Source organism: Trachinotus anak, unplaced genomic scaffold (assembly GCF_046630095.1).
Source record: "Trachinotus anak isolate AG129_WGS33_773 ecotype Australia unplaced genomic scaffold, CSIRO_AGI_Tana_v1 ptg000039l, whole genome shotgun sequence".
NCBI lineage: Eukaryota > Metazoa > Chordata > Actinopteri > Carangiformes > Carangidae > Trachinotus > Trachinotus anak.
The window spans coordinates 2,883,395-2,911,002 of NW_027273890.1; the positions used below are offsets into that span (position 1 = coordinate 2,883,395).

At 40.3% G+C, this 27,608-nt stretch overlaps 1 protein-coding gene across 2 annotated transcripts in view; it reads left to right on the forward strand.

Moving 5' to 3' along the window:
• Positions 1-202: 202 nt before the first annotated feature.
• pth2ra (parathyroid hormone 2 receptor a) overlaps positions 203-27,608 on the forward strand; it is a 47,619-nt gene continuing 20,213 nt past the window's right edge. For both annotated transcript variants that reach the window (XR_011687186.1, XM_071472653.1), the window contains exons 1-8: positions 203-949; positions 8,005-8,110; positions 9,519-9,629; positions 10,210-10,331; positions 12,195-12,292; positions 16,706-16,889; positions 21,677-21,830; positions 26,341-26,401. Coding sequence is in view for 1 of the 2 variants with exons in the window: in XM_071472653.1 (XP_071328754.1) it covers positions 884-949; positions 8,005-8,110; positions 9,519-9,629; positions 10,210-10,331; positions 12,195-12,292; positions 16,706-16,889; positions 21,677-21,830; positions 26,341-26,401 (902 nt within the window). In the remaining variant the exon portion in view is untranslated. The remainder of the gene's footprint in view (positions 950-8,004; positions 8,111-9,518; positions 9,630-10,209; positions 10,332-12,194; positions 12,293-16,705; positions 16,890-21,676; positions 21,831-26,340; positions 26,402-27,608) is intronic.

Sequence of the window (27,608 nt, forward strand, 5' to 3'; positions counted from 1 at the left end):
GAAACTAGAGACTGAGACCATGAACTCATCAGGAAAACATTTACTGAGGTCATAAATGAAGTGAGAAGTAGAGACATTTTCCCACAGACTTCAATACAATCAGACTTCTTTTTCCAACCAGTGGAGTCGCCTCCTGATGGTCATTAGATAGAATGAAGGTTTAAAGCTCCGCATCAGCAGACCCGGAGTATACGTCCATTTTTATACAGTCTATGGAACCGAACCAGAAAAATCCAAAAGTTGGATATTTTACCATGGATCCCAGCAGATATATAAATGTTAATTAAAACGCACATTTTAATTTAGCAGCCTGGAGGTTATTTCAGATAAAAAAAAACTACCGAAACTACCGCCGGGGGGGTGGGGGGGTGGCGGCTGCCCTGACCGCTTTACCAGCAGTGCGCGTCATGAGTCAGTACCCGGTGGATCAGTGTCCGGGGGCGCGCAACTCTGCTCCAGAGAGCGCGCACACGCTGAGTGCATTTTTCACGGACAAAAGTTTTCATCACGGTGGACGTGGAGCTCGTTCCCCGTCCCCTCACGTCACAGACAGGCGGAAGCCTGCGGTGGCGGCCTGAGCCCTGCACCCCCCCGCCGCTGAGCCGCAGACGCACCGCGGAGCCGGCTGCTCTCTGTGGAGGCGTTTCCGCGGAGCCGCCGGGAGGAGGAGGACCCGGGCTGCAGCACCACGTGGATCTGGAGATCCGCGTCCGTCCTCCTGCGCTGGACAACTTGCGATAAAACTTTCTAAAAATGTGAAGCTGTCGTCCAGTGATCACCCACAGCGGAGACGGTGTTTCTCTGGAGCCCGAGGACGCGTCAGTTCAGGTGGACACAGTGCTTCTCTCTAACCCTGCTGGAGCCGACGGCAGACAGACGCACTATGAACCTGCTCTCCTGGATATTTCTCATAAACTTTTCCCTGTGCTGGACGTCGGTGGACGCACAGGTGAGGAAGACTCCAACCTTTTGAAACAGCTTAGTGTCAGCATAATGAGATTTTTAAAAAAATCAATTAGCCTGGAAGAGTCGCTAAGAGAAAAGAAAGATGGCACATGAGCAGAACATGTAGCCACAGGGCTCACTCACCTCTGAGCAGACACCACTCACAGAGCTGAGATCTCTGGATGGAGCTGCAGCTTGTCTTCATCATCTGTCCTCAGCATTGGGCTGTTACAGCGCCGCTAGATACAAAAGGAACAAGCATGAAAAGAGGTTTTTTTTTAACCAGTTATTCACTTTGTGGTGTGCTTTGTACTCTGTGCCCCTGTGTGTCTGTGGGGATTCATAAAGGAGAGGATAGTGAAGACATGATAACTGCATTCCAGATGATCTGAGGAAGCCCCCCCCCCCCCCCCCCCCCCGCACACATTAAAGTGTGCACAGTTTATAGATAATTTCCTGAATTTTTCCAATAGGTCAATATTAGATTGTTTTGGGCAGATGACCAATCATGTTTCAGTTTATTGAATGGAAAATCTAAAGGTGGGATTTTAGTTTTTCCTTTCTGAGACACACCTCTTCGGCTACTATTTGTCTCCTGTTGAACAATGTATTTTTCTAATCCTCAACCCATCTTTGTTTTGTGTGCATATTGTGTTCTCAAGCCATTTCTATAACATCATCACCAGGGAACAAAGCATAAGAGTCATATATTTTGTCCTGTATTCTTTTCTGATAGTTTCTATACATTTTGGAAACATAACCTGTTGATATCAGACCAACACTGTCTCTTTTCATTCAAACCTTTTCGTCAGTCGTCACAGAATCAGTCCAACACTGGCACTGCACAAGGTCTCAGTGTTTATTATGAGCTGCACTTGTCAGGAGCTCATTTGAGGAGTTGTATTAACCAATATTTGCCCATATTGGATGCCTGACAGATCAATTTATATCTGGTCTTTTTTAACTTCAGATGACAGCCTATAATTTCTCGTTGAATTAGTAAGTGATATTACATCTGGTGCAAACCCCTAAAAAGAGTAAAACCAAAAAGACAAAATTCGATTTCGAAAGATCTGTTTTGAACGGTGGCGGTGATGAGCTGCCGCAGAAAGGAAAGAGAGTTATGTGAGCCTGGAGTGAAAGTCTGACTCCAGACTTGCACAGTTATTAGTCACTGACCTTTTAGGAGTCGGAGTTATTCAGAGTGACGTGTGATCTGCAACATGGTTGTCACTGTGTCACTATTTGGAGTTGAATCCTTGGGAGTCCGCCTGCTGTATCAGCACCATGGACAGCACCTTCAGCACCAAATCCACTGAAATTAATGATAGAAAGACATTCAAAAAAATACTGCGAGGACTCAGCTTACCGTGAGCTGTGCTGCCATAACACTGCCACTGACTGATAGAATGAATCGCAAATAGTAGATTAACTTTTGAATAATTTAGAAGAAAAGCTTTGGCCATATGGTGAATATGTTTTCTAGCCCCAGATATTAGAATCAGTAAAATGATTAAAAATGTGTCTCCCACTGCAGACAGACAGTCCCACACTAGTATGTCAATGTAACTTACTCACTTAAATGGAGCGGGGGTACTTCCTACATATTTATCACTGGAAGGCTGTTTTCAAATGTCTCTAGTGCTTTGTGCTTTCACCTGACAGAAGTGTCAGACAGAAGTGTAGTTTTGTCGCACTTGTGTTGTGTTGTGTGTGTAGGGCTTATGGTAAACAGTAGGCTGTAGGCAGAGATAACTGGGCAGGATTAGTTTCAGGTTAAGGTAAGGAGGTAAGGGAACAAACTAACAACTAACAACAACCCAGGTGTTACTGGGATTGATCAGTTCTTCACACTGATTACAGAATTAGCCCATTTAACAGTTATTTAGCTGTTTCTGTAAGTCGATTTACAACTTCCTGTGTCAGTTTCATTCACACTTCTTGCCATTTGTCTCTGTGTTATTTCCTGGATTTAGCTAGGCAGCTTGATGGCTCGGTACAACACCAGCTCTACTTGAATGACTGAACAAATTGTGGATTTGTGGAGAAATTGAGAAGGCAGGAATCATAAAAGGTAAAGCCGACCTAGCTTAGCTGGCTGAGCTGGTAATTTATATACAGTATGTGAGCCTGCTTTGTGAAAAGTCATAGCGGGGTACGCTGAGTGGTGAAACTTTAAAACATGGCAGATTGAGCCATTTTAGGTCACAGCCCAGAGCTGGAAGCTTCTTTCTACCCCTCGCTGAGTAGTGTTGTGCCAAGACAGAAATATCAGGCTTTTAGGAGCTTTCTTGATAAACTGAATCAGAACCTTGGCACCGTGACAGCTTGAATCATAACCGCAACAGCTGCTCGGTGCAAGCCCTGTTGTCTCTTTCATACGAGCATTTGCACTCATTGCAACTCGTAGCTGCACATTTCAAGCTGTCAAGTGAAACTGGACAGTTTGTGCATTTACATAGATGTTCCACATGTTTTCCTCAACTGACTTAAATGAGACTCAATCTCTAATGATGTTTTTCTAACGTTAATCATCTTAGATACTGGTAAACAGCTCCCTCTTGACCTTGCAAACATGCACATGTTGTATATTTGGTGTCATTTCTCTGATGATATGATGAAAAAGAGTTGGTGCAGAAATGTAGGCCTCTGACATTAAGATACGCTCTTGGCTCATTTGCAAGCACATGGACATGAATCACACATCAAAATCAGCACGTTGACACCTTTGACATCATGGACATTATATCATTTAACTTGAATGCAGAGTATTTTGAAATGTTTGAAAAACCTTTAAATGATACTTGGCCCTGGTTTCCTCAAAGATAGTAAATTGTAGGGGAACATTTACCAGAATGTGGCATCATATCAAATGTTGCCTGATACATATATATATGACTGTTGGCTTTTGTGATTATGCAGTCAGTTGTAAATGATGCTGCCATTTTTACTGAAAGTTATAAACTTATTGCACACCACCTTTTTATGTAATATTATTATATAAATAGATTGATTCTAAGTCAGCAATGGCAACCTCATTATCCTTGATAAACTGACACAGCTGGCCACGTCAACATTGACATGTTGTCATAATTTAGAGATCAGCAGAGTTATTTCTGTGATGGAAACCTCGAGGCTGGCGAGTTGCTGCAGATGCAGATCCTTGTTGTCTGTGACTCCTGATTCTCCTCCTTCTCTCCTCATGCAACCCTTTCTCCTGCAGATTTTAAGTTCATGTGATGTGACTTAATATGTTTTGAAGGCAGTGTAGTTGCTACTTCAACTATCCTTTCACAGTAGATTAAGTGCCATGTTCTTGGGCTGCAGTGCAGGAGCCACAGGGAGATGATTGGGGTGGATGGTGGGTGTACAGAGCATGCTTTTATTCTGAAGACTGGGGTATGTGTAATGTGTCTTGTGTGTGGTAAGGTTAAGGCTACAAAACAGGCAGGGAAAGATGGTGGTTACATGAAAATTATAGTTTTGGAAGAAGTAAACACATCCCAGCTTCTGCTTCAAGACAACTTTTATTTGTGCAATAGTTAAGATGGCATAGATCTTTCCTAACCTTCATGAAATGCTTTGAGTTAAGTAAACACAACCACTAAAATACAATTATCATTCCAGTCATCATGAAACTGGGAAACACCATCGAGATAATTTACTTTAATAAACATCCCGGGAAATGACACACACTTCACAAACCACCCTCTTCCATTGTGTTTGCTGAGGCATGTACATCTAAACAATGGTGAGAGTTCGTAAAAGACATTCAGTTTGCTTGAGTGGTCCGTCAGAACTTTGTACGTGACTATTAAAAGGTCTGAATATGATACTTAATATGAAAACATCTTGTTTGTTAACACTTGTACATCTGTTTATTGACCTGACATTATAGATCTAGAGGTGGCACAAGCTGTCTACTCCACAAGGGAGACTCACAAGTTTCAGGTTTTGAGAAAATGTCTTGGAGTTCAGGAGTTAGAAAAGAAAAGAACAAGTAATTTATAGATCTTGGTGAGACTGATAGGAAGTACTGCTGATTCTAGTAATTACAGAAAATAAATGAAACAAATTGAGAAGAATAAAGTTAACAGTGGGTAAAAGTAAAACAAAGAAATCAGGTATGAAAGAGTAATTAGAAAACCAACATTAATAAAACGTCAAATCCATGGATAATACCACTGCTCCAAATACAAGCCTTTGACTTTTTCATTGCCTCTTTAGATAATAAGAAACCTCGTCATTCCAACAATCAAGTGATGGCTTATTCCTGAGTTTTAGGGTTTAATAAGAAGCAGTGTGCATGTAAGTCTTATAGGGAGAGGTGGATCTCACTATTTCTGGGATCTTTGATATAAGAATATAATTTAAAACTTGAATAAGGGAAATCACTTTAAAATCAGTCCTGAAAGATGAAACAGTGCCGTGGGGTAATGTTCTGTTAACTTTCTGTTTTTCAGTCCAGACTGAAATATCCCAACAACTATTTAATGGATTTGCCTGGTGACTCACCTGGTAGAGTGTGTACCTGCACAGGCTTAGTCCTGCCTCCCACCTGTGGCCCTTTGCTGCACGTCATCCCTCTCTCTCTCTCTCTCTCTCTCTCTCTCTCGCTGACTTTCTTGTCCTTTCAGAATAAAGGCAAAAATAACTTAAATAACTAGTGAATGGGTTACACAGACAGTTATAGTCTGTGCTGTGTCTAAAGTAAACGTCCAAATCTCACAATATGCAATTTTACCCGTGATTAAATACTTAAAAAGCCTTTTTTGTTCAGTGTAATTTTTTTTTTTTTGGTTAAAAAATGTTTCCACTTAAGTTATGAGATGATAACAAAATGTTTTATTAGAAATGAGTCTATCAGAGGATTTCTTGTAATGGGTCACGAATGCAGTCAATACTGACGTAATCTGTGTAATGGAGCTGAAATAAGGATGTATTATATTTTCCTCAATTATTGCCTTTCTTTGCAGCAGGATAAAAAAAACTCCAGTTTTTATGGCTTTAGTGATGCAGGCACATACTGTCAAACGTAAACAAGGAGAGATGACATCACAGGTTAAAAATCAAACGTCAGTGTTTGTTATATCAAGCTCCTAAAGTTGGAAATTGAGTTTTTATGACACAGGGGGTCACAGGGTTTCACTTGTGTAGCAGAGGCAGCATTTAGGTTAAGAATAAGGCAGAACTGTCTGTATAGATGTGCTAATGTCATTCACTCCTCTTCCAAACTGTCTGTCAGATGGCTTCACAGATGGACTTGTCGTGTACACAGATGGTCTTTTCAAAGTGTCCCCTCTTTGGCAAATTCATGGGAAATCACATTTTATGTTAATTGAGTGTAGCTGACTGACATGTGACATCATGAGTGGCAAAGACATGTTCAATACTCAAATCAGCAAGTTGTTCTTCGACCTCAGTGACTGATCAGACCAAAGTTAACCAAATCAATATTACCAACTGATGTCAACTCCATCAACCACACGACTAAAAATGATCTTACAGAGCACAGAGTTTTTAATAGTGCTTCATTTCATTTATTGAGAGAAATGTTTTTTTTGCTTATTTGGAGAAGAACATAATGTCAGGTCAGACATTATGTTGTCCGGTCAACAAGTTCTCTAACCTGAACAATCAACTCCAATTATGACAAATTTTAACACAAAATAATAGGATAAAATTATTAAGTGATGACATTTTATTTCTTAATGGTCAAAGATCAGCGTCTCTTTGGCATCACAATGTTTTGCAAAAACATTTCTGGCAATTATTCAACGCAGTAACTGAGATATGTGACCATATCGTGTAACTCCTGGCTGGCAGAGGTGTACAAACGTGAGACGGTAATTCTAGTTTTGTAAAGCAGCCAGACTCCACTCACAGAGCACTTTATTAGAAACACCTGTGTGTTATGCATAAAATCATAAGGCTACAGGTCAAGAGCTTCATTTAATCTTCACATCAAACATCAGAATGAGGAAATAAACATGATCTCAGTGACTGTGGCTGTGATTGTTGGTGCCAGATGGGCTGGTTTGAGCATTTCTGGAACTGATGATCTCCTGGGACTTTCTCAGTTTAATCAGAATGGTACGAAAAAGTCAAAAACATCCAGTTAGTGGCAGTTCTGCGGTCATAAACCTCTTGCTGATAGGGAGAATGGTTGGACTGGTTGGAGCTGACAGAAAGATAACCCCTCTTCACAACTGTGGTGAGCAGAAAAGCTTCCCAGAATCCACCCAAGAACAGGAATCTGAGGCTACAGTGGACACAGGCTCACCAAGACTGGACCAATGAGGACCTGAAACATTGCCTGGTCTAATGAATACTGATTTCTGCTGAGGAACACAGATGGTAGGGTCAGATGGACTCAACCCGTCGTGTGTCAACAGTCCAGGCTGCTGCTGCTGGAACAATGGTGTGGGGAACGTTTTCCTGGCACACTTTAGGCCCCTTAATATGAATCATCATCATTTCAATGCCGTGACGGCGTGTTTAGTGTACTTCAGTGGCCTGCAGTCAAAGGAGGTTGGCACCATGAATGTTCAGCTGACACATCTTCAGAAATGATGAGACACACTCATGTCAACAGAGCTGAGTGGTTGAAGCGCACACCACATGTGCACGAATGCTCTTCAGAAGGCGACTCCCTGGTTCGACCCGCGGCCACTCTTCACTGTCCTGTCTGAGGCTCTACCCAGTGTTAATATGACGTTTCTAATTAAGTGTTCAGTGAGTGTATAATTGCACTAGCGTGCCATGAGACTGTCATAATCATCGCACAGCAGCAGACAGTATTATATATGTTATATATATAAATGGAAAGTGAGCCAATAAAGATTCGATTAGCAAAGATTCATGTATAACAAGAATAAAAAAAGTGCAGTAAAACTTTGTTTCTCACTCCTTTCTGTCTTAGTTTATGTTGTCACAACTTTCCTCAACTCTCCAGAGCAGTTGGTGAGATGTCCAAAATGTTATTGAAAAAGCAGATTCAGGCAGTGGGAGGTTTACACTCATGCAGGGGTCAAAGATGTGATCCTGTTTGTTCCACAGATGGGGTTCGATGGTCCTCTCTCTGCACAGGAGCAGATGTACATCCTTTACGAAATCAAACTGCAGTGTGACCAGAACCTCTCCAGCACTGACCAGGGGTCCACAGGTACAAAACACACATGTGAACATGCAGGTACAATTTTGTTAAATGTTACACAATTTTGTATAATTTGGATATTTTGAATTTTCATCATGTTCATGTGGAAGTGATGTAATTCCAAGTGGCATCCTAAACGGTGGAAGTATTCAGAACCCGTAACAGGAGAAACAGTGGAGAAAGGTTTTTGAAGCTGTTTGGTGTCTGTTACTTGGATTTATTAAATACATACAGAGAAATTATATTTTCAGAAGATTGAATGTTTGCAATTGCTGCTCTCATTTAGGCAACTGTCGTTACGCCTTTCAAGCTTTACAGTCCAGCACAGTTTACAGAACTAACCCTGGCACATTTTTCACGCAACTTCATAGCAATTTTTTTAATCACAGCAATGTGATCACAGCACATGACAGTTTCTAGCTAGCTGATGAAGCTAATGTTAACCCTTTCTCCAGTACGACAAAGAGCAGCATTGAACAGCTGATGTTGCTCTAAATTCTGACAGCGTCCGGGACCAACGTCCACACAGTGAGAAAATACTACATAGTGAATGTGCTTTTTATGAACGAGGCTTTTTTAAACGTAACCTGTAACCTCAAACTAATGTAACCCAGTTTGTTAATCTACGACTCTGTCAGATACACTTCTCTGTGTAAAATTTAGGGGAGATATACAAATGTGCTTTTTTTTTTTTTACCTGTTACCTGTTTTGCATCTTCAGAGGTAGTTTTCTGTACCTACATATACCTCATATTGTGTGACAGCATTGTTACCAGGGGAAACCAGTATTTAAATTCAGTATTTCCACAGTCTGTGTTTACCTTTTGGCAACAGCACTGATCTGCACTGTGCACTGAGGAAATAGTTGCAAACCACTTAAACCCAAAGCTTGACAGGCCTGCTGTGGTTGGACAGTCACTGTTAGGGGGAGAGGTGTAGGGAAGAGCCAGTGTGATAGAAGAAGGAAAAACTGTAGCCGCTTCTTATTATGATGAGTTTGAAAGTATTTTAAACTGAACTTTTAAGATATGAAGATTATCCCAGTGGCAGCCAGAAGATGACCTATTACTGCTTTCAGACGCAGCCCATCTGACTGATTAATACTTGTCTTCTTGAAAGACTGTCCAGTGGTGATAAATTATTTGACTTGACTGAATAGAAAGAGTTTAATAATTAGATGACTTCTGTCAAAGAAAGCACTTGACATTAAGAAAATTACTTTGACCTGAATTTTATCAACAACCAACCAGAGTTCAGGCTAAATTTAGGTTAAGGTAGAATAAGTATAATCAAGAATCATTTGTCAGATTAGTCGTCACAATACAATATTAATCAGCTATGGAGCAAATAAACATATAGTAATACAGGTTTTTAGCAAAAATAACCTTGAATTGATTTCCTCTCCTTCTCACTGCAGATGAGTTGTGCCCTCCAGACTGGGACGGTCTTATCTGTTGGCCCCGTGGCTCCCCAGGGCTGGTCACCAAGGTTCCCTGCCCGTCTTACATTTATGACTTCAACCACAAAGGTCAACAGTCTGCAGTCTGTGGTTTTTTTTGTACCATCACCAACACTGAGACCTGGAAGACAGCAAGGAACTTTAAATATGTAGATAAATTGAGGCAGTATGAATGATATTAATATTATTACACATTATGTGAGTCCCTTACCGCCTTTAGATGTGCAGGAGTTACTGATAAGATGCATGAGTGCTCTGCTCTATTTAAGGACATGAACAAAACCAGGACCCAGAACCTGCAGCAGCTAAATGGAATTCACCATCATTAATTTTATTAGTGATTATTATGCCCGTTCTCTTCCCTGTCTAACAGTGAGGAAGGTGTCAATCAGGTGCTGTTTGTACATGCCCACACAGTCCAGAGAGGAGGTGGTGTAATTAGCCAAAAATAATTCTAATCGCTTGTGCAGGGCAAAAATCTATTTCACAAAGGTAGTGACCTTCTCCTAAAAACACAACATATAACATCAGTTATCTGAACCTCTTGTGATGTTTTTTCATCTGTGTGAAAAGCTTTGATTGTGACCAAACCCATTTTTCTGAAATTAGTTGCTAATGTCCAAAATCTTTTTAAAATATGTGTCTACAGGACATGCTTACAGAAAATGTGACGTCAACGGCTCCTGGGTGTTTGTGGACCGATGGAACAAAACATGGACCAATTACTCAGAGTGTCTGCGCTTCCTTCAGCCCAGTGATGAGGAGGAGAAAGTAAGTATGACTATAAAAATATCTATTAGCAGCAGCTGAGCTGGTTAATAAACTAATCCAGTTTTATTTTCAAATTGAATATTTATTTAACCTCATTAATCCCATTGAGGTTAGTATCTCGTTTTTCAAGGGAGACCTGGCCAAGGACCAATACATAAAGCAATATTAAAAACCAGGTAACAATGTGTGGAGACTCAAATAAGCTAAGTATAAAAAAGCTAAAACAAAACAGACAGTTAGTGAAGGACTCACCAACTGTCTGTTTTCTCACTTCAGTTTTACGCACTGGTTGTTCGCATATGTAGCAATCAAAGCTGAAAATCACCCACGATCTCTGAGCTATTGTGGCTCCTGACAGTGAACAATCATAGATGTTCTTTGAAAATGAAATTAGATGCTAGACAGCGCTGTGTACTCTCTTTTATAAAGGACACCATGTGCAAAGATAAGTTTTCTGCTATCAAGATTCAAATTCACATGATGAACAGCTTCTGTAAAGCAGGAGCTCCCACCTTCTTCTTGCTTGTTACCTCTTTAAAGCAATGTCAACTTTTGACCCTGCATCACAGGCAGCCGTTCTTTCAAAGGGCTTCCGCTTCAGATGCTGTTTTTGTGTAGCAGGATTGTGTTTTTCTTATCTTACCTCTGTAATCCTCTCCCTCACGGGTAGCAACCCACTAAATATCCCTTTCCCTCTGACGCAGGTCTCAAGCATCTTGTAAGGAAACAAAGTAAACAGTTCTCAAAAGCAGGTCACTCATCATATAGCAGCGTTTCACAGTCATTAGTTTCCAGAAACCGATGAGTAGCAGCACAATAATTGAACCTACATGATCTGTTCACCATGATGAGTGAATGGTCATTAATGCAGTGGAGTCGTAATGATCTGTTTGCTGTTAAGACTTTTAGGAAAATCTTAACTTTAAAGCGGAATAAATGCTATTTTGGCCACCGGGGGGCAGCAGAACAAGCTTCAAACACAACAGTGGTATATTATTTTATCACCTTGTAAAGACGATGCTGCAAATATGTTACACAGCAGATAAAGACCAATATTAGTATTTATTTGGAGTTAAGTCCAATGTTAGTTCACATTTTATCCCTCTTTTGGTCTCAACCTACTTCAGAGGTAAATATCTGTTTTATTTTTTGCTATGCCACTGTGTGTAATGGTTGGTTGCTATTTTTTATTTATTTATTTTTTTTACATGAAGACAGGTGCATGCCGGGGATAGTCGTTTGATATATTGTGACTCAGATCAAGACTTGGACACAAGTCAGTTAATCTACGACTCTATCAGATACACTTCTCTGTGTAAACTCTAGAAAAATGTAGGCTTTCTGCAGAAAACAAGGACGTTGATGAAGAAAAGTCAACATTTAAAAATATTAACATACACATGAATCGCCTTGACTATTTTGAAAATTGATTATTGAATATAAATATAGATTTTAAATGTTCACTACTTTTAAGTTGATTCCTTTATTCGCCTTTTGATATTTTACCTACTCATCTAAGCAGCCATGAGGCTTCTTCATCTGCTCTGTGAAGAAGAAAAGACACCACCAGGGAGAGAGCTACAGCCACCTTTTGTTCGTGGTTTCACCTGAGTCGTCTGGCTCCTGTCAGTCTGACCAGTGCTTGAAAAGATAGATTTCAGATAAACATAAGCTTTCCCAGTTTAGAAGCATTTTGAAAGCCCTACGTCTGTCGGAGATTAAGGCTTTAAGGCTGCCAAACTGTTTTAATGATCATCTGACAAAACTCACACTGAGTGACAGATGGAAACTGATCCGCTGAGTGATGTTTGTGTGTACTTTGTGAGTCTGTTTCACCGTGAATATTTCTCTCTGTGTTCACAGCAAGACTTCTTTGAGCGGCTGTACATCATGTACACCGTTGGTTACGCGGTGTCCTTCAGCTCTCTGCTGGTGGCCATCTTCATCATTGGCTACTTCAGGTAAGAGGGGAGAGTTTGATACTTAAGTGATGTGTTGTCTTTGTAACAAACTTTAGTGTTAAAAACACAATGATCTGATTCTGTGGTCGTCGTTGCTGTCTGCATTTTCACACAGAAAAGTGTTGGCTGCAGAAGTTTCCAAACAACAGCAGTGTTTAGTACCTGCCAGCCGTGCACTTTACGGGTTATCCAGTGTGTTTTGAAAAGTCTCCAACCTCCCAGGGAGAGAAATTTTTATTCCAACACCTGCACCATCTTCCTCTTTTCAGCCTTCGTGTTTGTGTCCTGACTGTTCTGCCATGGGCTCATTTGCATAATATATTTCCAACTATGTTTTGAACATGCATTGTTCAAAACTGAGTGTACGATATATGTCAGAATGCAAATTACTAGGTTACATAGGTGGGGCTTTTATACTTTCAATTGCTAATGTGTCTCAGTAGAAATATGGCTATACGGTTGTTAATATATATATATGTCACGTTTTGGAGGGAAAAGTGTTGATAAAACAGAGTATTTGAGCAAAATTATTGCACATCTCATGAATTAATCCCAGTGAGTTGTTGGTGTAACCCAGAGTGTCTCTCAGTCAGTGCACAGCAGGTCACACAGTGTATATATAGCACAACGTTTCTGCTGTAACCTAATAACGAATTAGCATTTAAATGGGTTTAAATGGAGCTTGTCTGCTGCTTCCTACAATTAGTACAAATTACATTACACACCATTTCATACAAGAAACTTTATTGGAAATTATAATACAATTATTATGAAATAATGGAGCCATTCAATTATTATTATTATTATTACTACTGAAAAGCAATTTAATATCCAAGAAATGAGAGGACACTGCTGTGATTTTCAGAGCTGTGTTTAAAATGGAGGCAGAATAACAAAAGTGCTTATAATGCAGACTTTTAACAGCTGGCTGAGAGAATCCAAGGGCAGGAGACAGGGAGAAGAAAAGACTGGAGATGAATAGAAGAATATTTACTGCTGGGTGAGAGCCGGGGGTGAGCTTGGGAGGGAACAGGACAAAGGGCTGGAGACGGGGGCTCGGAGCGAAGCAGAGGGGGCCACCGTGAAAGGAGACGAGGTTAGGCAACAAGCAAACTGTACAATGTGGCTTAAAAGGCACATTGACCGAGCAGGTGTTTGCAGGACGGGATTCAGCTGATGGAGCTCTGCTCTGTCTCCACTCAGACAGTCACGCTCACACACAGAGAGAGAGAGAGAGAGAGAGAGAGAGAGAGAGAGAGAGAGACAGAGAGAGAGAGAGAGAGAGAGAGAGAGAGAGAGAGAGAGAGAGAGAGAGAGAGAGAGAGAGAGCACTGCAGAGGTGGAAACACACACCCTGTATTGTTAAAGCATTGATCATTTTTATTGAACTTTTTTTGCATTAAACTTTTTTTTTTTAAATTTCCTGTGAACCTATGAAAACTTTTGCAGTCTGTGTAATCTTCCCCATCAGCACTTCAAACAGCTTCTGTGAATCCCTGCCCATCTGAAACTGTGTGTAATACACAAGCCCACTTAGCTGAAGTGGCCTGGTGTTCATGTTTAGAGCCTGTGAGAGGAAGATAGGAGAGGACAGCAAATCTGAATAAGATATGATTTATGATTTTTTCAGTGTTGCCTGTTTCTTTTTTAAAGGCATCTCTCCCTCCTTCTGCAGGTAATCCATCATATTGAACATGGTGTCATGGAAAATTTGTACTTCCTTGATGGGTCGAAACCATCTCCTGATTTAAAATACCACCATTTTTATAACATGAGTGGGTTGCAGGATTTCATTAAGGGAGATGGAAGTAGAAAGTTAAGTCAGCAGCATCTAACTTCCCAGACAGGAAAGTCTCCAGAGCTGCATGTTTAAATAGGGAAACTTCAAACAGAGTACGTTTATGGATCAGTTGCAGTTAAAATTTCAAAGAGCCATCAAGATGCACTTCGACAAACCCAGGTCTTACATCTGCTGTGTTCTGACTTCTTAAACCTGCTTAGTAATCCTCCCCAACCTGCCACAGCTCTTAGTGCTCTCTGTAGAGAAACTGTCACTGTAAACAATGTGCACAACCCAGTTTGAAGCTTTATTTAAGAAGCTACAGTACATTAACCATTGAAAACCACAGGCTACAATTAGCTTGATAAATTGCTAAGCAACAGTGGGATATCCAGGATATTTAATACAACACAATGAGATCGGTAAACAGAGTTTCCATGGTAAGGGCATGAATACTTACAACAAAATCATACTGAAACGTGCAGGATATAAATAACAGTTGAGGAAAAACATTCACAGCAGTTAAGGACAAAACAAATCATGTAACAAGTCAGATGTGTGGGCCACCAGCACTGCTGAGTAAACTCCTGACACACACTCTGTCCTCGTCATCATTAATGGGAGGACTTTTCACAGGAAGTATGAGCAGCAACAATAACAACACTTAAGAGTGAAAACCTGATGGTAATATATGTGATGCAGAGGAGCACTTCGGCCACAGTCTGACAGTTTCCTTCTGCGGTCACTGAAAACAACAAACTGCATTTCACATCTCAGAAAGAAGAGGGGGCGGATGTGGAAATGCTGTGCTGGCTTCTGTAAGAAAAAAAAAAAAAAAGTCTGCTAGGACAGCAATGTGTCACTGCCAGAGTCCAGTGAGGTCCCTGACAGCCTTTTGGTCCCCACTAGTTTACTGCAGGTGTTCAGACTAAACCTCTGTGTCATGATGTTTGACAAGCTGGTGATTTGTTTTTAAGGACGGGCTTGTGCTGCATTGACAGCTCGTCCTCTCTGACAGACATAGGGTCACTGAGGCTTCACCTGCCTCCGGTTGGAGCAGAGCGGGACCTGCAGCAGTGGACGCTGTTGTTGAACTGAATCGATCGGCTTTGTCCTCTGAGAGATGGCACCTACAAAGATTTTCTTTCATCAGCCTCTGTAGTGGACAGCACAGAGAGAGAACATTGGGGGGGGGGGGCAACGTGATCGATGCCTTTGGCTGGAATTGAACTGTAATGTCACAATCAGTGGTGATATCATCAAGAGCTCCACACTTAAGACTTTGTTCTTTCTTTTCATTGTTCTCCAGTGAAGATGCTTTTATTCTGAACTGAATGAATGTGATTTGGACTCAGTTTCATGCCTGGTGTCAACACTACTCTGCAGTTTTTGAGCCCCTGAAAAGGAGACTTATGAAGAAACTGCTGGTGCTGCTGAGTTTGAAAACTTTTTTTTAGACTAGACGGGCAGAAACTGAGACTCTCGGAAACAATAATGCAACTGTGAAAGTAAAAGTAAAAGTTGTTTTGTTTATCACTTTTTATACCAAAATGTGGAAGTAAAATCATTAGTTGACTCATGAGTTTCTCTTATGATATTGATTGTGTTATTAGAAATGAGGCCCAGTGTTCTCCTGCTTAAATCGGTGAAGAGCTGCACATGGTTTGAGCAACTTTACCCAGAGGAAGATTTTGATGTCTTTTCTTTGTCTCAGAGAAATAAATAAGATCTTATTTGGAGATCACAAGATTCCGACCTGTTTCTCCTCAGGAGAAATAAGGAGCAGAAGAAGAAATTAAGATATGAGAAATCAATCCTGTCCAATTTGAGAATAACAGGAGGAACACAAGAAAAGCAGGAGATCTTATGCTGAACTCTCAGACCTTTATTTGATCACAATCACAATTTCAGGTTTTTGTTCAGGCTCATTTATAAGCCAATCAAGAAAAGAAAAAAGGAGTATCTTAAGATCTTAGGAGTTGAGATAAAGAAATATAAAAAAAAGGTCAAAATCTTATATTGATGTTAAATTGAGCTCAATTGTGTCTTGGAGAAATAGACCAGACAAAGAAGAGACCTTATTTTTGTATTTTCCTTTCCTCTGGGGAGGTTTCTTGCACATTAGGAGATATATGTGAGTAGTAGACATGTATGTGTACAGTATATCTCTTGGTTGTTTGCTATTGGTTGTAATCATAAGCTGATGTGTATCTCGATCAATCTCTGTTCATTTCTTTGTCCTTTGTTCTCGTCCTATAAAAAGGTTAGTCTGACTCTGTAATGTTGGGACAAGGAATGATTATGCTTGCCAACTTTGAGCCTTGTCCTCATATTGATCGATAATAATCTTTTTTATTAATCTTTGGGTCGATCAGTGTCTGTGCTTTCATTTCTGTATCTGTGTCTGGTGTTTCAGCAGTTTCCCCCACATTGGTTCCCTGATTGGGTCTTATCAGTCACGACATAATCGTCCGATTCCTGCTTCCCACAGCTGTGAGGGCCTTTAATCATGTGTTACTTTCAGTCACAGAACTGAACTTAAACTTAAAATATGTTATAAATGTGCTTCATGTGATTTGAACTTCTGCACAAATGCTCTAATTATTAGTTTAACAATGTTGTTGTCTTGGCAGGCGTCTTCACTGCACCAGAAACTACATCCACATGCACCTGTTTGTTTCCTTCATGTTACGAGCAGTCAGCATCTTTGTGAAGGACAAAGTCGTCCATTCCAGTGCGGGGCTGCAGGACTTCGACTCCGCCCTGCTGGACAACTTAAAAACAGTTAGGATAGCGTCACTGGACAAGTCTCAGTATGTAAGTACCAGGCCTTCTTGTTTTAATCTTTTCACTTAATGTCAGCGCCACCAACTTTACCTTTGTTTATTAGGACTGAATTAAGAGTAGAGTTGGTGCTCCAAGTGCTTCCAGTGCTCTCACAACAGAAACTTGCTTTCAACTTGATTTACTGTGGCTGTCTGGAAAAATTGGTTTTTAGACTTGTCATACTCTCATTCAAACAAGGTACAGTCCTGCCTTTATTCTTGGATTCGGTTGCTGTGTGTGTGCGCGTGTGTGTGTGTGTGTGCGTGTGTGGCTGTAATGGCTCAGCTGTAGACTTGATTGTTTTCTTACTTGTAGACACTTTGTGACTTGAGCAGCATGTTTAAAAGCAGGTGCTGCAGGTGCAGCCGGTAACTTTGCCCAGCCATGGAGGAGAAGTGGTCCAACATGACCCGACTCTGTGCAAAGTCTGTGCAAAATGTGTTGCACTGCATGAGGCAGATACTGACTCGTTTACTGATCCAAGTCACACAGTTCAGTACCTAATAAATATTTTTTTTCAAAATAAAATTGCACATTTTAAAGTGGCCTTTCATTGTGAGCAGCCCAGGGCACACCTGTGCAGTAATCATGCTGCTGTAATCAGCATCTCAATGTGTCACACCTGTCAGGTGGGTGGATGGAAAAAGAGAAACATTTGAGACAAAAGTTTTGAGATAAAGAAGCTTTTTTTTGCTTTGATTTTGATTTTTAATTTTCCACTCAGGAAAAAATGAAAGTGAAATTGAAATGTCAGTGAAATTGGCAAAATGGGTCTAAATATATCCCATTACTCATTAAAAACATTTTATTTTTACAGAGAGCATCTGAAATACATTGTTTACAGTGTTAGAGCTTTTTGCTTTTATCTGTCTTTCAAATACTGTAACAGATTAATTGATATGATGAATGAAACAGCCTGGTGTCCATTATTTACACCTTGTTTTGTTTCATTGTTCTGCTTCAAGTCATACAGTGCATTTATCAGTGGCTGATGACCACCTGAACACAAACACCTGGGAAAGCCAACACAGTCAAGTGATATTTAAAGACTCTGAGCTGCAGCACAATGGAAACACTGACTGCAGCCCACAAACGTCTGCGCGGGGCTTGAAAAGTGCTACGTTTGTTCAGGTTGTGTGATGTTATGATGGGAACACCTGAGCTTATTTCATTCACCCAATGACTTGGACCTTGCTGATATTTTAAAAAATGTACCCATTGATTCCTCCAGCATCAATTTATCAAGTGAATCTTGAGCAGTGTGAAACTTTACTCAGCCTCATATATTCTTAATTGCAATAATTAAACCCTGACTGTACCTGCTCCGAGCAGAGGGGTAATCATATCCGTAAACACAGCACATGCATAGCTTTCTTAATTGTGTTCATACACACACCTGCAGTAATCAGTCCCAATAGAAAATAACAATTTAAATTATTAATCATTAAAAACATTATTATGAAACACATTTCGTGGCCAAATCTGAGCCTGGCCTTCAGTTTAGTGTGAGGTTTGCATGATAAACAGATATCCTGAGGCCGGAACCAGGGGGTCTGCACTTCAGTCTGTTTACTCCGCTTCACCCACATGTAAGTTTCATACTTGCATTCACCAAACTCCAGGAGAGTTAACAGAAGAATAAGTCTTCTTCTAATGAATAATGCTATAGAATTAACAATTAACAGCTGAAATTAGTGAGAGACATGGCTGCCATATTTATTGTCTCAAGATAATGAAAAGATGAGCTTCTTCTTTTTTCTTTGTAAGGAATGTTTTCTCTTTTTTAAAAAAAAAAAAATCTAAATGAAGAGTTCACCTACACTTAAAAAAAAAAAAAAAAAAAAGTTAGTGTCTGGGCTGCCTTTAAATGTTAAACTGATTTCATTTGAAGACAAGATGACAAGTTGAATTTTGTAATGATTGAAAACAAATAATAATGATGATGATGATGATGATGATGATGATGATGATGATAATAATAATAATAATAAAAACCAAATTATTTATATAATAACAATAAATATAAACAAATTATTTCTAGTGAAATAAATTTGATATTAATTCAGTTGTAGTTAAATCCTTTATTTAATGTAACAGTTCAGTTCCTATAGAATTTTCTACCTGAGTCAACACAGTCTCATAGTTAGTTCAACAATGTTTTATGAGTGTTGAAAATGTGAAATTAACCAGCTTTAGTGAACTGAATTTGAGTGTTGGTCCAAGCAGAGAAATCTCTGATCTTTTGCAATTGCTGTTCCTCGTTTATAGTATTTTCTGTAACTAAGCAACCGACTGCAGAGCCCAGATGCCCTGTCAATGTGAATGATCATGTGACATGTGTTTTCAGGCGTTTTAATATGGAGATTATTTCTGATACGGAGCTAAAACACTGGACGGAGAAAGTTTTGGTTTTAAAATGTTAATTTAAAATGAAAACATATCAGTGTGGACTTGGCATCAGAAGATAGAGTCAAGAATTTACAGCTGCAGCTGCTGAAGCCATTTTGCACCAGAGTCATTAGTGAACAGGCGAAGGCTGGTTGATGACAGTGACTCTGGTCGATTCAAAGAGCGCAGGGTGAAAAAAAGAGAGACTGTGAAGAGTTTGAACTCTTAGACAATGAAAGCTGGGAAGTCTGATATTCTGCTGGTTTTCTTTCTTTGAACCCTTCATTCATGAGCTGAGTGAACTGAGCAGTTCATTCATTCAACTCATCAGTCACACATCAAGTCAAAAGAACTCAAGTTATAAGTTTTAAAGCCGCCTGAAAACAAAAACTACACACGCTACATTGACTTATCTTGAAATAACATTTACACATTTACACTCAGTTAACAAGAAAAGATTCATTGATTCCACTAAGATACTGAGTGAGTTTTTATAGTGCTGACATATAAGATTCCTGGGCTGTGTAATACAGCTACTGGTTTCGTATCTGCATGGTTGCATCAGGAGAGTGAAAAGAAAACTGTTATGTCGAGACTGTGGCAGCTTTGTGGCAAAAAGGCTTTCATCTGTAAAACTCTACAGGCAACAGTTTGACAAAACACCAGCACAGCAAATGTCCCACTGGGATTTTCCAATTCTCTAATTGTTCTTATTTATTTAACAGCTAATTCAGTCAGTGACTCAGCCTCAGTCATGGATGAGTCTGGATGGGAATGAGAGGAACGTAACATCGATCACACCGCGTTCATGTTTGTTGCTGCACTCAGTTAAATTGAAGCCACTCTTTGAGATAAGGTTATTCTTTTATGAACTGAGGGAATCTGAATGTTGCATCAGACTAAAATAGGAGTACTAGGAGTAATGTACTGAACAATATATACTGAACAAGGAGCAGCTGCCACACTAGTTGTAATGTCACAAAATCTCAGGTTGAAATGCTTTAAACTCAGATTCAATCAACAATCCCAGACAACGTTCCCCTTTCAGCAGATGAATGTGAGAAAAGCCTTGTAGTGTTGAACTCAGCACATCATTCTGCACAGTAAGGACAAGTAACAAGAAACAACAAGAAAAACCTATTTTGGAGTGGAGGAGATTTAAACACTCTAAACCCAGTGAATGGAGGTGGCTGGTGGAGGAAAAGTAGTGCAAGACTTGCACATATATGCACATAATGCTTGATAATGTGTGTTATCAGGATGTTACTTTATTTTATAACAAGTGCCAGAGATACAGCAGCGCACTTTAATGCAGAGAAAATGCTTATTTAATTTATATCATCATGGTTGTGTGTTAAAATAGGGCGGCAGGGTGGTGCAGTGGTTAGCGCTGTCGCCTCACGGCCAGAGGGTTCCGGGTTTGAACCTCGTGCCTGGGGCCTTTCTGTGCACGTTCTCCCCCTCTGGGTTCCCCGGCTCCCTCCCACTGACCACAGACGTGCACAGCAGGTTAATTGGTGACTCTGAATTGCCCGTAGGTGTGGATGTGAGCATGAATTGTTGTTTGTCTCTATATGTCAGCCCTGTGATAGACTGGCGACCTGTCCTCGCTGGGATTGGCTCCAGTCAGTTCTGTTAAATAAGCGGTACAGAAAATAGATGGATGTGTTTGCAAATAGACAATTACAAAGAAGGTGAAAGGCTTTTATGGTTAATTATTTCTATGATACAATATCGTACAGTACATTCTGGGGCACCCACTCGAGTTTTCTCATCTGGTAGCAGTATAACGTATAATGGATTTCACACATGTTCAGGCACTAAAGGTAAAATGATGTGTCTGCTACTTGTCTGAAGTCGCAGCTGACTCTAATGGACACAGGCTGTGAATTTACAGCTGCCTTTATATTATTGTTTGGGTGGCTGTCTGCTCTCTCACCTCACCACCAACTGCAAACATATGAAAAACAACATAACAGAATCACATTCATGTAATTCATTCATGTCAGGGGTGTTGCTGCTTTCCTGTATTCATCTCTTTAAACACTGATTCTATTTCTAAAATGAGATCATTAATTATCATGGCCCAGACCACTGCTTGTCAATTAGTTAAATGTCTAGGCCAGAAGACTTTAATTAGAGTAGATTTGATGCCTTTAATTATCATGAACTTTGTATTCACGGTGTCACTGCACTGCACTGTTTCCTCATTGTTGTGCAAATGTATACAGCAAGGTGTTACACAATGTAATCAGATCTACTCTCACAGGGGAAGTCGTGGTGAAACAGCTTGTGTGAAGTACTGTGATCACAATAACAAGCAAACAAATGAACAGCATAACGGCAGCTGGAAATCAGATTTAATCAAAGTGTTAATGTTTCGTTATTAGATTGGCTGCAAGGTGACAGTGCTGCTCTTCATCTATTTTCTGGCCACCAACTACTACTGGATCCTGGTGGAAGGCCTCTACCTTCACAGTCTCATCTTCATGGCCTTCAGATCAGACTCCAAATACCTCTGGGGCTTCATACTCATCGGATGGGGTAAGCAATAAAAACACACATTTTGTCATACCATCAAGAGTCTCCTGTGAATAAACTATTGTTTCTAAACAATCCTCCAATAACTTGATACAAACTTTAACTGATGCTGGAAGCTTTAGGTTATGTACAGCACACACCTGCAATACACCCACCATGTCCAGGTCAGTTTGTGGTTAAATGTACAAACAGTACAATGCAATAATATTTATTATAATACAATGCAAAATCCTTTTCTGCACCAACCCATATTTTTAGGGAAAATGTATTACACAACAGTGACAACAGCTTTCTTGCCCTCATATATAATTATCCTGTGATCATCACTATTTTCTGGTTTTCTGGAGAAATGAAAAGTCTCTAGTGCTACACTTGCATTTTGGAAGGAAATAAATTACCTGAGGGACAGAATTTTATAACTTAACAAAATTATGTTAAATACACCTGTTTGAAGTCACTTATGATAAAGAACTAAATCATTCATCACATCATAAACCGACAGATTAAAGACAGAGGAGTGCTGGAACATTTTGATATTAGTTACTTATAAAACTGAACTGTTGGTAGGAAGAATGAAAAATGATGGTTATGGTGCAGAACAACAAATAATACACAATTAACATAATTTCGACTGCAGTCACTGCTACTCAAATGTTGGATTTCCTTTCATCATAAATTGATTTCTGATTTATTTTTGACAGAAAATCTCACTGAAATTCCTCTGTCTCCACATGCAGCTGCTAAAATGGTTCAATTTCTTTCACGTCTGTGTCATAATCAGATTCAGCCTAGAGATTGAAACTATAATGAATCAGTCAATTCTGTGTACTGTTGCTGGTATGATGTCACTATGACTATCAACATGTCTTTTTGTAGACGAGACGCCAGTGTGTCCACACTTACCCGTTCACATGAGCGCCACACACACGCTGCGCTGCCATAGTGTCCGGGTCTATTTATAGATGAAGTTATTGCTGCTGTTAAGTTTACCATCGTTAGTCTGTGTGATAACTGGTAAACAGATTTATTATGGCTGTGCAGTTTCCTGACAGAGGCTATGTCCTATTAATTACACACAAGGTTTTTGTGGCTGAAATAATAAACAATGGAGACTTGTAATATATCTTCACATAATAAAACTATGATTTGTAAAAGAATAATTGTGTGACGACCTCTGTGTTGCTGTGGTCCAACATAACAATTTAACTGATTTTTTCACCTGCCTGCTGATTTTCCTTGTTGCTCTATTGGCCAAAGACCGGTGGGGTGTGGAATTTACCTACGGGGGGATACAGATACACAACTTATTTAGTGATTTAGTCAGTAGGTGTTTAATTCAGTTTATTCACTAGTTTATCTTAGACACACAAAACCTTCTTCAAACTTTCTACAAATCCTTCTTTCCTGAGTTAGACACACAGACACTGACACATAAGAGTTTATTGATCTCAACAAAATGAGGACAGTCTAACTCATCTTCACCTCTTAGCTCGCGGACGTGTCTTGAATACTTATAAAAGTGGGACACGCAGAGTAGAATACGTACGGCGTACAGTCTCAACGTGTCAGGTTCTGGTCAAGGTTGGTTGTTAAAGGTGAGTTTCTTTCTATAATGTTACTCACTAAATTGTGTTGTGCGAATCCTTGAGGGCTAACAAATGTGGTGAATGCATTTGTTTCCACATAAAATATTTACTGATATTTTTCTTGTGAAAGCACTGGCAGGGTTGTGTATGACGTCACCTGTGTGCGTCTTTGAGAACAAACGAGACCTCTCACATTGCCCCGCAGCACTAACCACAGAATAAAACTCCACAAAGTAACTCTAAACTCGCTTTGTGTCACTGTCTCCTTATCACACGTGACACACAAAAGATGGGTTGCATCTCCTGACAAATGATGCACCCAGCTCCTGAATTTTCTTCACGGAGATCTTAATATTTTTTTGCAGTATACATTTTATGCTGCTTTGCTTTGATACTGCGAAACCAGCTGGAGAGAAGAGGAGGAACATTTCCTACCGTGTGAAAGAGCATTGGAGAAAGGACACGTCTGATAGATTTCACTGTGCGCAACAGAAACTGTAACTCATAAAATTCACTCTAAACACACTGACAACATAAATGTAACGATTCTGACGTGGATGTGTTGTTAAAAATAAAATGATTAGTTTTGTTCATGTTCACACAGATGCCAGAAGGCCCAACGTCAGAAGAAACAGTGCTTTCACTGGGATGCCAAATCCACTCTCTTGACTGGGCGGTTAAATTGGATGAAAATGCTCTTATTTTCCATCAGTAACACCATGAAAATTCACTTTCCTCTATTCTCACACTTCCAGAAAGCTCTGTCAAAGTTTCCTTCTCTTTCTTTCTCTTCTCTATGTTCTTCTTTTTTTTTAACCCACAGATAAGATACAACATTCATTTCAAATGTCTCTGTTCAGCAGAATATATTTGGAAAAAATGTGGGGACACTTATCACCCATTTAACGTTTCGTTGATTAACCATGTTAACTGTAATTAGGCTGCCAGATTTAAATACGGTTCTTAGGGGGATGATAGAGGAGGGTAACATTTATTCTGAGAGAAATCAGTCTTGCACAACCATAATCACAATCTTATGCAATCACTTCTGCTTAACATGGTGTATACTCAGCAGGCTATGATCAAATGCAATTTATGTTCCTTAGATTTCGGGAGTTGGTTAATCTTGTAACAGCGAGATAAAGTCTCTTTTTAGAGTTGTGGAGCACACTCCAACCTAGAGACAGTTGTAATCTTTGTAATTCTATCAATTACACCATTCAAGAGCTTTTTCCTAAGATTGCTGTGACTCTTTAAAGGATATTTGTAACTTTTGCTATTGCTGCATAGCCAATGTTAGCATTAGCAGCTGTTTACTTACCAGTCTAGAAGGAACGCTCCGAGTTCATCATCAAACTTCATTCCTTCACTTGCCAGGACCTGTCTCAGCGGTGGAAAGCAACGCCAGTGTTGACTCTTAACTACATCATGTCTCTTCCTCTACTGAAGTTAGCACGCTAACCAGCTAGCCCCAGCCCATCTGGTCACTTTCGGATAGTGACTCAATAAACTAAACACAAAGATGGCCGAAGCTCCTGTCAGGTGACAATCACAACCTCCTGCTCATGGCAAGAAGCCATTTTCGGCAGCAGAGATACATTTACAGATAAGCCACAGTAGATTGTTGCAGGACCTGAGACACACTAATCTAACGCAACTTAAAGAAACAAATGGTGCGATAGTTGTGGGTTTCTGAAGGAAGTTGTGTGACTTGACTTTGTAAGTGCTTCTGAAAGCACAGCTCCTTCGCGTGGTGCTAAATGAGAGTTAGAGTGAATACTTCATTCTCTACATTATAGTGGAACAGGTTTGTTTGTGTAAAGTGCAACACACACTGCCTGTGTCATTTCACGGCGGTGGAACACACGGGAGCTCTCTGCAGACGGAGGAAGTAACAGAAGTAGCTGCAATGTGCTGTTCTGGGGAATGAAAGAGATGAAATTGCTGCTCCTCTTGAAAACTGACACGGGTCAGCGCTGGTGGAAAAGATGGGTTTATTATAATATCTGAATGTGCAATTATGTGTGTCAAAATGCCGGTAGTGTGCGGGATCACATAGAAACCAATGAATGACATGTAAATGTGTGCTGTTTGAGATGCTTGTAAGAGACAGCACAAAAATTATGTGAGACCATACACCATGAAATATACAGAGGATATCAGCACCGTCCTTATAGGACTTCTGGTCAGGGCTTTGTATTTATTATTTCCTGTTTTATTTTGAAATTATTACCTTGGGTGTCTGTTGGATGTTTCACTTCCTGTCTTGTGGCGTTTTCCCTCCTTCAGTGTTTTAAAGGACACTTTTTCTAATGAGGAGCCCAATTTTCTGAAGTTGCTTAATGTCCTCGGGAAGCAGGACAGAGTTCACTAAGGAGGTGGCTTATAACAGAGGAGGTTGCTTTCTAGCCCTGCTCTTTGACCCTTGCTTCCCAGCCTCAAGCCAGCTTCCCAGTCAGCTGGCACTGGGTCAGCTATCTCCAGCGTGCTTACCACCAGCAGCGTATCCTGCAGTCTGCACCCCTGTTGGCTAGCATCGGGCTGGCTATGCTTCATCCAAGCCTGTTAGTCTCCAACCTCTATTCCAAATGTCTAGGATGCTACTTACCAGCATGCTAACCCTCATCCTGCAGCCTGGCCTGCTAGCCTTCAGGCAGCCTTCCAGTCGGCTAACTCCTAGCCCTCAGTCCAGACGTTGAGTCAGTAACAGCCTCCGCCAGCCTCCAGTCAGTTTCCTGGTCGGCTAGCTGTGAGTCCACAGTCTTCAGGCCTGTTTCATTAATAAATCCATGAACTGAACCAGCTCTGCTTTGGTTTAGTTTCTGCATTTGGGTCCAGAGATCTGAACTGATCTCCAGAAATGTGACCCAGACCATGAATCAAGTAAACAAACTGCTGTATGTGACGTTGTTTTTGTGTGATTTCAGGTGTTCCAGCTGTTTTCGTGGCAGTGTGGGCGATTGTCAGGGCAACACTAGCAGATGCAAGGTGAGAGAGCAAGTCACACTACGAGTATTTGCTGATACCGGCAAGTCAGATCTCCTGAAAATGAAAGGACACACAAAAGTATAATTATTGCTTAATTGTGCTGACATTTGAATGATCACAAAAACCCAAGTGCACATGCATGATTTGGCTTGCAGTGCATTTCTGAATAAATGTCTCTGTGTGGATGTTTTCACGTAAAGGTTTTCCTTACAAAGTATTGTAGTGATTCTCCACATTGGCAACACCACTGAAACAAGAGCTGCAAAAGAGGAGCTTTTTATCATCTTTGAGAACTGCAGAGGAAAGGGGTCACCACCCTTTTTGTGCAAGACAAACTCATTTTCGATCCCTTTAGGTAAATTCCCCCAAGGAGTTGCTCCCCCAGTCCTTGATCCAGCTTCCTTGGAAACTGCTGGCAGGTTAGAAATCTTGATAGACCCTTTGATTATGTAGTGGAAGTTTCCTGCAAAAGAGGCTTTCAACTCTGCAAACACCAAAAGACAAATGAGGGTTCATCCTGCCAGGTATTCAGTTGTATCACTGCACATTCACAGAGCATACTCTTCTGCAGCCGTTCTGGGTCGGTGTTGAGCAGTAATCTGTCACATCCAGTTGTTAAAATATTATTTTTTAATTGAACATCACAGTAAGGGTTTTCTTCACCCATGTCTTAAGCTTTGTGTATTATATCTGGAGGAAGTAATATGGTGGGTTTTTTGGGGGGGGTTTTTGGGCTGGTATGAGCCACTGTTTAACTGTTGAAATTCTGTTTGTATGTTACAATTAAAAATAAAAGACAAACACGATACTGTGAATAAACAAATGCAGAGAGGACATGACCATCATTCATTTCACAATCGAACAGCATCAGCTTCTGCTGAAGCTGAATTTCATAAAAAATAAAGAGAAGTCTGTAATTTTATTTTCTGTAATATTCAGGCTAACACACCACTCTAACAATCATGTGACTTTTTATCTGTGTGGGGCCATTTTATATAAGATGTTATTTCTTTGAAGCTCAGGTGCATTTACTTGTGTCTGTGCTCAAATATCCCACCACAGGGCTTAGGAGGATTATGGTATTTGCTCTGTAAAGAGCAGCGAGGGCCCTGTGTAATAGAAATAGTGTGCTGTTGTTATTCTGGCTGTGCAGCAGAGGTCAATTTACTCATTGATCTGGAAAATAGAAAGCTTCATCCCAACATTT